Source organism: Cryptomeria japonica, chromosome 8 (assembly GCF_030272615.1).
Source record: "Cryptomeria japonica chromosome 8, Sugi_1.0, whole genome shotgun sequence".
NCBI lineage: Eukaryota > Viridiplantae > Streptophyta > Pinopsida > Cupressales > Cupressaceae > Cryptomeria > Cryptomeria japonica.
Window position 1 is genome coordinate 316,999,210 of NC_081412.1, and position 12,369 is coordinate 317,011,578.

The 12,369-nt window shown below is 36.5% G+C and overlaps 1 protein-coding gene across 2 annotated transcripts in view; it reads left to right on the top strand.

Moving 5' to 3' along the window:
* LOC131061493 (5-formyltetrahydrofolate cyclo-ligase-like protein COG0212) overlaps nt 1–11,043 on the top strand; it is a 73,794-nt gene extending 62,751 nt beyond the window's left edge. Inside the window, exons 5-7 of one of the 2 annotated variants that reach the window (XM_057995192.2) lie at nt 9,859–9,984; nt 10,085–10,235; nt 10,429–11,043. In XM_057995192.2, coding sequence (XP_057851175.1) covers nt 9,859–9,984; nt 10,085–10,235; nt 10,429–10,438 — 287 coding nt within the window. In that variant the 3' untranslated portion in view covers nt 10,439–11,043. Of the gene's footprint in view, nt 1–9,858; nt 9,985–10,084; nt 10,295–10,428 lie in introns of both variants that reach the window. The other variant, XM_057995191.2, reaches the window with a different exon arrangement.
* Nucleotides 11,044–12,369: the final 1,326 nt, after the last annotated feature.

Below are 12,369 nucleotides of genomic sequence, written 5' to 3' on the forward strand. Positions count from 1 at the left end.
CAGCACCTATAGGAACAGTTAGAGAAAACAAAAGACCTTCAAAGTTTTCTAGCTATGTTACGCTAATGACAGATCTCATAAATGTTGAACCTTCAAGTGCCGGAGAGGCTCTTAAACAGCAAGTATGGAAAGATGCCATGATAGAGGAATATCAATCTATCTTAAAGAATGATGTGTGGAAAATTGTGCCTAGACCTAAAGGAAAATCAGTTGTATCTTCTAAATGGCTCTTTAAAATTAAGCATGCTGGTAATGGCAGTATAGAAAAACATAAGGCAAGATTTGTTGCTTGAGGCTTCTCTCAGAAGGAAGGAATTGACTATGAAGAAACATTTGCACCTGTTGCACGATACACTTTTGTCAGAACAATCCTGGCTATAGCAGCATCTAAAGGATGGAAAGTTCATCAAATGGATGTAAAAACTGCATTTTTGAATGGAACAATTGAAGAAGAAGTATATCTAGAGCAACCTGAGGGATTTGAGGTAAATAATGCTAAAACACATGTATGCAAGTTAGAGAAAGCACTGTATGGATTAAAACAAGCTCCCAGAGCATGGTACGAAAGAATTGACAGTTACTTATTAGAGATAGGTTTCTCTAAAAACATTCCTGATCCAAATCTATATTTCAAAATAATCAAAGGTGAAATGTTGATACTCATATTATATGTAGATGACCTATTAATTACAGGCGAAGATCAGCTCATTGCAAAATGCAAACAGGAACTAGCTTCAGAGTTTGAGATGAAGGATTTAGGTCTACTCCATTATTTCCTTGGATTAGAAGTATGGCAAAAACCAGATGGTATTTATCTAAATCAAGGTAAATACACCATTGACATTCTGAAGAGATTTGGAATGATGAATTGTAAGCCAATGTCATCTCCTATGGAAACAAACCTACATAAATTAAAAGAAGCTATAGCAGATTCCAAATTTGCAGATCCAACTTTATACAGACAGATTATTGGATCATTAATGTACCTAGTCAATACCAGACCTGATATATGTTATGCAGTAAATGCACTCAGCCAACACATGGTTGAACCCAAAGAAATACATTTGGTTGCAGTAAAGCATATATTGAGATATCTACAAGGTACCTTGGACTATGGACTGCATTATGAACACACTGCATTGAACCTACATGGATACTCTGATTCAGGGTGGGCTGGAAGCGTGATAGACAGGAAGAGCACTTCAGGATGCTGTTTCAGCTTAGGGTCAGCTATGGTATCTTGGATCTGTAGAAAACAATCTTTCGTAGCTCAGAGCTCCACAGAGGCTGAATATATAGCTGCATCCATGGCAGCTAAGGAAGCCGTATGGCTGAGGAAATTGATAGTAGGACTGTTTGGTGAAAGTCTGAAGCCTACTATCATTCATTGTGACAATCAGAGCTGCATTAAACTTTCAGTGAATCCAGTTTTTCATGATAGATCCAAGCACATTGAGATCCCATATCACTATGTAAGAGACATGACAGAGAGAAAGGTAATAAGACTGTAATATGTCAATACAGGAGATCAAACAGCTGACATTCTCACCAAACCCCTAGCAAGAGTGAAAATTCATCACTTCAGGAGATATCTTGGTATGGTTAAAATGTAATTGATGTCTAAAATTTATGTAAACTTCTTGGTCATATATTTGAGTATATGAAGTATGTAACCTTTCCCTGTGTTCACTCCTAAAGGATGACGATTCTTTAGTAATGGACACTTGTATTTTAACATTGTAAGGTGACGATCTTATAAATGTTTTGAAAGATCATCAGACAATTTGAATATCAGTAATATGATAAGTTATAGTAGACATTATGTAAGCGGATTAATGTCAATGCACATACTATAACAGGGATATCAAAGTGAGTATATCCTTAGTATCACAGGCTGATACTTAAAATTGGATATCAAAGTGAGTATATCCTTAATATCACAGGCTGATACTTAAAATTGGATATCAAAGTGAGTATATCCTTAGTATCACAGGCTAATACTTAAAACTGGATATCAAAGTGAGTATATCCTGAGTATCACGCGATGATACTTCACATCTAGGTGATGTAATTCTCATGAGATTAGTGGTAAGCTCAATTAAGTTGTAGGCCTATACTCCTAAGACTAAGAGGGAGTGTTAATTATAGTCTCAGTCGTCTGTCTCCTTATTTTATCAGCACACAGAAACCTGTCATTTGCGATTTAATTGTGATTAAATTTAGTTAGTATTAACTAAATTTAATTTACTATGCTATGATTAGTTTAGGTATCGTTGAGTTTATGTAAGGAAGTAATCGTCGGTGTAAGAAGGATCGTGGCTCCACACAGGGGTCACGACCCTATGTGGAACCACGTGGTTCCACATAGGATCGTGACCCCCTGTGGAGGCACGATCCAATGAAACAAAAGATATATATACTACCCTCTCTGTTCATAAGATATTCGATAAAAAAAAGAAAAACAATACAGTGATTGGCAGTAAGTATAATCGTTTGTTTTCATCTGCAGAGGCAAATCGATAAGACTAGTAAAATCGGTTTTACATTCCTTATATCCAACGCTAAAACTTCTAAACTAGTTGTCTCAGAATTCTGATTGCTCAGAAGGTAATAACAGTCTATTTACATTTACAATGATGTTTGGTTCATAATAGTGGTTTTTGAAGTGATAGTTCAGTGTGGACTTGTTGGGTGTGAGTTAGGCAGTGTGTGTGTAGAGTGCTATGTGTTAGCCTGCTGTTCTGATGTGTTTTCCAGTGAGTTACAGAGTTGCAGCAGTCACAGAATCAGCAAGTTCAGTGCTAGGTTGTTCTAAAAAGCATGAGAATGATTATAATGTTCTTATCTCCTGTTGGTGAGCAACATATTAACCCCACTTTGATGGTGATTTTGGTCACTCTGTGTATTTACAGCAGTATTAAAATCTGTCCTGATTAGTTTATCAGTTTTTGCAGTAGTATATTATCATCATGGGTTAGTTTGTAATGTATTTTATTTACATTTTGTAATACATTAGATGGTAGTACCGCCAGTGGGTTTGGTCATTGTTCATTAATGCATGTACTCACCCCATTGAATAAGTGAAAAGTATTGGATTGCTTACCCATTGAACAAGTGGAAATATTGTATTTACTTACCTCACTGAATAAGTGTAGAGTGCTGAAATTGTTACCCATTGAATAAGTGGAAGCTTTGATTGTAATTGCACTCTGCTGAATAATTGTGAAGTGCTTATTTTCATTGTATTGTACATTCCATTGAATAAGCGCAAAGTGTTCTTTCCTTTCAGTTGCATGGCACTTCACTAAAGAAGTGAGATTGGTTGGCTTCCCACCTAGTGCATATACTTTCAAGTTGCTGCATTGTATTTATTTGTGTGGTCTTGAATGCTGTATGCTCTCACCTTGCCCATCTTGGGAACTGGGTGATCAAAACGTGGAAAGGACATTGCATTGTAGCTCGTTTACAGTTCAATTTTTTTTCAAAAAAGTTAGGGTTGTCTATTGCAAGGGGCTGAACCATTGCATAGTCAGCATAGCAGGTCTAGAAGAGCCTTTGATTGAACAATAATGTTCTTCTCCTAGACAAAGGAATTTAGGATGAGAGACAATATATCTTAATGAAGATCCTATTAGAAAATTATGGAGACCATAAATTGCCAGTGATGATAAATTTGGACTAAACTATGACTTACATGCATATTGCAATTTGAGAATGGCTGTTGGACATGGGCCCAAGGTAAATTGAGTCATGTATGAATTCAAAAAATTCATGTTTGTTGATGGTTTACAATGTTTACATGATGATTGAAATGGGATATGTTGAGGCTCATCCAGCTGACTTGGATGGAGGCATTGCACAAGGCAGATCACATGAAGAACTACTCCAAAGTAAGGCCCAAAGCAAGCAAATTTGTACACTTCTTAAGAATCAGCCTAGCTCAAATAGAAAACATCCAATATTGATATGAATCTGTCACCTAAGACTTGAATGAATGCTAATGAATCAACTAAGGAAGATTTGAGGAAGCCATGCCCTTTTTTCTCACAAGGAGAAGTGAACTTGGTTGAATTATTAACCGTTTATCAGTGAGTATGAACAAGCTAATATTAATGGAGGTAAGCTGCCTCTAGAGGTTACATCATCAAGAGAGTTGGCTGAGCAAGCCGTTGCATCTTTGGCTTCCATAAAAGGGGCATCTTCAAACCCTATTTTGAGAGAAGGATGGATTAGATGGAATCAAGTTATAGTGTTGATTAACATGGGTAGTACACTTATTTTCCAATGGGTAAATTTTATTCTTTGTCAATCCAGAAGCATATGCTTGAGGAGATGGGATGCATTATACATGCAAAAACTACAATGCCTTTTTACAGACTAAGGTCTCTAAAATGCAAATACACCTGAATTGGGGAGTACTGTAAAAAGGGATATAGGGAAACACAGGAAATACTAATGTTGTTTCCAATCTAGGCACAAAACAACCAGAAAAATGGGTAAGGATACGAAAAAGTAAAAACAAACCATCTAAATATTGGAAAAGGAAAACAAACTAAATGTAGAAAGTAAAATATGCAAGATTTGAAATTCCTGTATGGAGATACTAAATAATCTGTATGTAATGGAAGAACAAGATTGCTTTTTCAATCTCTTGTTCTTTCTTCAATGTAGAATTCGTGCACACTAAATACTTAACACAAACACATCTAATTAATTGGAGGGAATACGACCAAGTCAACTATCATTCTTTACAAGCAAGCCCTTTCTTGGAAAGAGTGATGTGTGATCCCCTTTAGCTTGAGATTTTATGTTTAAACCAGAAGCAAAATGTATTACTGAAATGGTGAATTACCTAAAATAAATCTGTTGCAATTCTTTTTCTCCATTCTCTTCCTATCTGTCGTACATCCCTAGTTGATATAGCCAAGGGATTCACATTCTACATTAAACAATCCAACAACTTCTCTCAACTGATATTTCTAATGATAATGCTTATTTCACAAAGTGACAGATGACAACATTTGGACCCATATGAAACAAACAAGACAAGAAATAGCTACAATATGTTAGGAGCTTTGGCAACGTGTGTAGACAGCTACACATGGTAGTTTTGTGACTTGGGATTTTATTCTCCAGCAGCAACTGTCAAACAAACAAATATAAAATAGTTTGATCATCAATATTCCGTTCATAGCCTTATGCAACATATATTCATCCGCAACATTGCAGTGACAAGCATCTTCTACAACACCTGTTGTGCATTTCTCATGTATGTAGCAAATATTCTGCAGTATCAGCAGCATGTGCTGTGTGTTGCAGCAATACAAGCATAGATGCAAAATTCACCAAAAAAAAACACAGAAATCGTGAGTACCCATTATTTGCAGAGGATGCTGAGAAAGTGACCTACTTACTTGCAGGCAAGATTTTCTGAGTTGCAGGCTAGAACTCTTGGCAAGTCCATGCCTGAAATTCACCCATTTACTCACCTATGCCAATTTTTGCTGAGTTAGTGAATTCAAGTATTTTTTTTTAATTCACCAAGTTTTCCCGAGTTGCCTAGTCTTATTCAAAATTGGGTCTTCCAAGTTTATCCAAGTCGTGAGTTTTAAAACTACAAATATGATAATTCTAGTGTTCTATGGCCATTCAAATGTTGCACTGGACCTTTTGCAGCAGCACAGTTGTAGAACAGGATTCTGCAACATTTCAGCATGGTTCCATGTTAGTGCAGTTATACAACAGGATTTTGCATCATCATACAATAACTCTTCAACACAGTTCACCTACTTGGCTAGTCATCGGGTACTCACCAAATTTTTCCCCCATGACTTTTTCGGACTTTAAGTTGCCAAATTTCTGGGCATGTGTACTTTGCGAGTCCAATAGGTTGACCGATATCGTGCCAATAACACATGAAAAATGTTTTTTTATTGTCTTTATAAGAATTGTCTGTTTTCCTTCTAAAAAATTAGCATTCTATTTGGATATGTCCACCCCCCGCTCCCCAACCAAAAAAGAAAAAGAATCCTTGCATTTTTGAGACTCGGGGAATTGGGGTAAATGTTCCCTTGCAATCCTATCGCCTCCACTATGGACCAAGGACATTTCTAGGACACCCTGAAATGTCTAGGGGACTCCACAAGTGTCTCCTAACCATCCTCGGGACTGCTAGGCATCTGCCATGGCAAGAAAATGAAAAAAGTCAACATTTTTTAAAATAGCAGAAAGGGTATTCTATGTGTGTGCCACAAACCTTAATCCTAATGGTTTATGGGCCCCACCCAAACTCTAATTACTCACAAAATCTTATAAATAGGCATCTAAGCCTTATTTCCAAATCACTCTCAAGTTTTAGAAATAGTAAGGACTTAGTGTTGTAAAAAAACAAAGTGATAAAATTATGCAAACCATGAAGGTTTGTGTGGTTTTGAAGGCCTTAATCTGTGCTTGGTGGCAAGGTCTCTACCCTCAACCCTATCAAGGTGCTGCCCCTTGATCCCATTGGAGGTGCTTTCCCCAAACCTCCACTTGCCACCACTCCAATATCATCCCAATGTTGTCCTCTCACCATCCCCAAATCCAAGCCCTTGGTCCCTCCATCCCTCCGTCCCCTCATACTGAGACTTTGTGGAACATAGAAAAATTTAAATTTATGAAAATGATGTATGCCATGAAGGTCTTCTTCTGGTCTTTGTGGTGGGGGCTTGGCTTCTTGACCTTACCTTGTATTGCGATAGGGATGGCATGAGGGGTGATACCCCTAAACCTTAGTGAGAGATGCCGCCTATCAATGCCACTTGGGATGTTGCCCCCAAACCCCTACCAAACTCATTTCATACATTTTGTAGCTGAATTTTGCATAAAATTTGTTTTCCAAAAATTGAAGTGTTTTTTGAGTTGCTAGGTTATGTCTAGTTTTTAATGAATCAGAAATTTCTGACTTGTCAAGTACTCTTCGAGTTTAGGTATGTAATATTTGCTGCAGCATACAACGAAAACAAAGGAAAGAATCCTGCAATTAATGGTTAGCTCCATTTAAGTAAATCAAAATAAAAAAATAGCCTTATCAATTATTTCTTAAAAATCACTTAACGCTTAACACTTGGAATCATTAGAGTAAAATATCCTGTATAAATATGGATTCTGGGGTTAACGTTAGATATTTGAAGTAGCAAAATTTAATGGGGATTTGTTAAAAAGGTAAGACAATTGGTGCCAACAACAGATCCCATCAATTTCATCAATTTTAAACTTTCTCCATAGCTTGGTTTATGTATATGTGCATGTACTTGTTAGGAATTTGTGTTAGTACACCATAGTATAAGTTGTAATGCACTTGGTGTATATATATTTTGATTATTCTAAATTATAGCTAGGTTAATTATGTTAGAAAGGTTTAACTTATAAAACCTATTATATTTAGCTTGGTTAGTTGGGATGTCAGACTTGTTTGTAGATTCACATAGATTAGGTTTTGTTGGAGAAAGAAGGGGGTGAGATACGGAATATCTGTTTTGCTACTGAATTCTTCACTGCCATATAATAACAATCTAAATGATAACAAAAGTAAACACAATGAACATGGAACAAGTAGATCTTTCATATACAGTAACGTGTGATGCAATTGTCTTGTACAAGGAGGATCCAAAGAACTATCATAAGACTTACTACTTGAATGCCAAGTCTCACAGTTATTGGCTACACAATTGCCAACAGTTGAATCACAAGTAGTTACATCACTACCTATTTCTAACAAAGATTAACATAACGAGTCGGCTTACAAATAAAACATTAGGTATTGTAGTTGTCCACATTATCCCTGTTTAAGAAAAGTCAAAGTCCTTTCCAACATGAACAACACTAGAAGGTTAAAAAACAATATGAAGTTGTAGGTGGGGGAGAAGGGGATGTCCTTGCAGCTTTGAAAGGCGGTTAATAACTGGATGGCATTGTATGTTATGCCTTAAGTTGTTTCATGTCATGTCCCCCTTTCAGACAAAAACATTTGGGAGTCCCTTAGCATATTCTTTTATTTTCCGTAGCCTTTTGAGACACCTTTAGAATGCACCCAATCAAGTATACAACCAACAGATTTGTCAAAGATGATTTCAGCTCATGCAAAACCTAACAAATTAGACACAAAGGAAACACCTTTGCCATAGGTCTATGGTTTAAAATTCATTCCACCTTTGGAGTTATGAATTCTTTTCTTGAGTTTTTACTTCAAGGTCTTATCAGATATGAAGAATATAGAGAGCCCACATTTATTTGTTGGACATAGCTTATCAAAGATAATTGTAAGTGCTTGAGAATAGTCAGATAGACAAAATGAATGACCAAATCATAATTGAAGTGGTCTAGCCAAGAGAGTTTGCCATTGGAGAGATGGTACCTGAGTTGGACAACATAGATGACACGAAAGACAACCATGTATGGAATGACATTGCACATATGTAAGTTGAGAAGGTGACTTAAATTGGTTCAACTATTATGCTATAAAGTTATGAACAACACTAATGAACAAAGGACCACAATATGCATGGATCAATGTGCAATTATATCTAATTTTGCAAGCTGCTCTAAGCTCATTTTCTCATAATAAATTTTCATCTATAGTAGTGTATGGTTAATTGTATTTTGTTATAAATTGTGTCTAACCTAGTTCAATTTTTCAATGGAAATTTTTATTCTAATATGGATGACTAAGTTGATGAGGATATGGATGAAGATAATGAGAAAGAATATATTCTATAATGTTGCATAATGACATTGAGGTTTAGACTTTTTATTTTCCAATGTTCCATAGGGACACATCCACCCCCCACTATCACCACCACTACCACCTCCTCTTGTCAGGTGATGTCTATTGGACATCCCCCAATTTTGGGGATTGCAAGGAGACATGGGATGTCCTTGAGATCCTCAAGCCACTTGATCAAGTCTCCCAAACGCACTAGAAACATATAGGCGTCCCCTACATCATTCAGCTCAAAAAGTGCATTTTTTTAATGTTTGTGGTAGTAACTCTACCTTAATGCTTTATGGGTCCCATCCACACCATAAGTACTCACCATTTTTTTTTCTTCTAAAGAATGAAGATTTGGTTAGAAGGAGTAAATACTTGGTGTTGAAGTAAATGCAGTGATAACATTGTGAAAATGACATGTACCATTTACCTTCAATCTAGGGTCTTGGTCCCATGTCCACAAGACTTGTCATCCATCCCCTTGCCCCAAGAATCCATGGATTATAGATATTTCTATAATTTAAAATTGTTCATGAGTTGTGGATATGTGTTATCTTGTCATGAGACCATAGACCATGCCTGTAAAATATTTAAAAGTCTTTGGTGGTTACTTTTATAAGGCATTGGGCATTTTGAATTAAGTTGAAACAAGCATGAAAAACACATCCTCATCATTGTAGATATGTGATTTCCACAGTCCATAATGTTAACATGAATAGCTTCAAGCATCAACTGTGTTAATTTTTTTGCTCGACGTTTCAGATCAAACTCCATGATCCATCATCAGGAATAGAAAAGCAGAACAAGAGAACAAGAATGGATCATGGAGTTTGATCCAAAACATTGAGCAAAAAAATTAACACAGTTGATGCCTGAAGCTATTCATGTTAACATCCTCATCATTTTTTGTTCTTTCCCCCTTATTTGCAGTTTGCATTTACCCATCTTTTCCTTTTCTTCCTTCATTCCTCTTCCATTTTTACCTGTTTTGTAGATGACTATCAAGCATATGAGATTAGTACATAGCTAATACATGGCATCCCTTTTTAATGTTTGTATACATATCAGCATTCACCACACAAGCTCACAATCACCAATTTTCTTTGCAGTGCATGATAAACAGTTGGTTGAGGACATTCCTGTAGAGAAACTTCTCATACACGATGTTCCAGTTGATGTGATCTGCACTCCTACTCAAATTATCCATACAAATACAACCATCCCAAAGCCTCAAGGTGATCCTTCGAAGAATTCTTACTTGTGATTCTTATAACTGTCAGTCATAGCTAATAGAGTTAACATAGTTTGTGAATTGTTTAATTGAATGATTTGCAGGTATTTATTGGGACAGATTATCACCAGAAAAGCTTGGGCAGATTAAGATTCTTAGGGAACTGAAGAAACGCATTGAAGAGAAAACTGGCCAACCACTTCCTTGTGGACCTTCGGAGAAGCTTCCTCCCACTGCTGAACGGAAAAGTACGAGGCAAGGATGATTTCTAACAAGAATTGCAAAAAATTCAGGCAGTCAATGTTATCGTCATGGTCTGTGTTGATAAGTTAAAGAATGGTTGTGTCTGTATTCTAGCATATTTTTTGTATAGATTATGTTGTGCAGTGTGATGTTAACTATGGATATACCAGCAATGAATCTAATGAGACGTGCAATGATGTTTCAGGTTATTTTAGCACACCTTGCCAGGTTGGTCTTTTTTTGTGTGCTCTATATTGTCTATTCTAAAAGTTCATAGATGGTTCTCTTGTAGAGCTATAGCAATTATCCAAGATTGAAAAAAAATTGCAATCAGAGTTTGGTAGATCTGCAGTATTTAGAAATGTAAACCATTGTGCTTGGTCAGCTGGTATTTTGATGAAATGATCATGGTGGTAGGATGTGAACAAATATTTTTAGGGTTTGAAATTTCCATGATCCTCTTCTTATCGTCAACTTCATCTTATTTGAAAGGGATGATTCTTACATTGATCACCAAAGAAATGCTATGTAGCCACATGTATTTGGCATATATATTCTTTATCAGTTGGCACATGATGCAATTGTGCAACCACATGTATTTGGCACAATGTCTATTTATTGGAACATGATGCAACTATTACAAGCATATGATTTGACTTCCATGCCATTGTAGTAAAATCATAGGCAATTGCTTAAGTGTTATTTGTACCAGTATGCCAGCTGGGAATTCTGGTAGTGTCAGTCAATTTACATTGCAGCATGGACTGGAAAATCTACTAGCAGATAATCCTTGCAGCTCACTTCCAGGATATGGTTCCCATGATTCAAGTTTCCATTTGGAGTCAAGAACTTGCACATATCTAAATATAGTCGTTATTGTAAATTGTCTTGCACTATTGTTGGATGTTTACTACAGTAGTAAAGATACAGTATTTCACCGGCATGCCATCTTCATTTAGCTTCTTGATCATCATATTTTTGTAAGAATACTCAATACTAAACAAAGGAATCCTTATTATCACTTTTTAACAGCAAAAAAATGCCAGGAAGCTTTCTCTTTGCATGATTGACTTGGATTAGATCTGCGGATCTGAGATAGGGATATCAAAATTTGTTTGTGGTACTACGGTTTCTCCTTATCTTGAGAGTGGTATGAGTAGCCTGTTAAGAATAATGTGGATGTTTGTTCTAACTACTCAGTGGGTTTCTGGTGATTCTGCCAGCACAGTTTTCAAATGTGTGACTTGTGAGAAGCTTAAATCATAGCTCTGTTTGAACCTGGAATCTGTTTTCTAATTTTAGCTATTGAATCAGATTTAAGGCCAGCCTAATAACTCCAAAGTAAATTGAAAGGACTCGTGAAAAACCAGACACCATATCCAAGTAGTGAAGGGGAACTTTTGTTTATCTTCATCCATGAGGAAGGAAATAAAGAAGATTAAGCCTTCTTCAATCATTTTTTTCTTACTCTGTCGTCACTGTAAAAGCATAGACTAGTTCTCTTGAGCCTGGTCACCTCAAAAGTGGCTGGGGCTATATACCTTGTTTCGTCAGTTCTATGTTGTATGAACCGGCAATACATTGTTTCAAACCTAAAATTCATCTGTTTTGGGCACTGCTTGGATTGGAGCATCATTAGATTGATTATTAGCCTATGATTAGTGTGAAAAAACTACCTTGTTAGCATGTGTACCTATTGGTGTACGCTTTATCATTCACCGAACATTACAATAAAATGTCAAGGACACTCTACCCTCTCTTGAAGAAAATCACTACGTGTGCCAAGATTGCAAAGAAAGACCACACAACGACTCCAAGGTCTATATGTGCGAACGAGCGACTTTATGTCGGATAGCTTCCTTGGTTATGTACGCTGAAATACAAGGGGGACTTACACTTGGCTTGTTCAATTCACAATGAAGGTCTAAACAATGAAGCTCTATCGTTTGGGTCTTGGAAAGAAATCTGAAAAGGAGATGAGAGTTTAGAAGTTCTAATTTATGCCTAAGAATTCAAGAGACGGTATTGACTAGGTGAAACCAATAACCACGCTTTGCTTCACCACGCTGGGGGCAACTACACAAAGTGGGTGCAATCTTCAAGAGATGTACTTATGATTTTCACGTCATGAATAACTACCATCAAA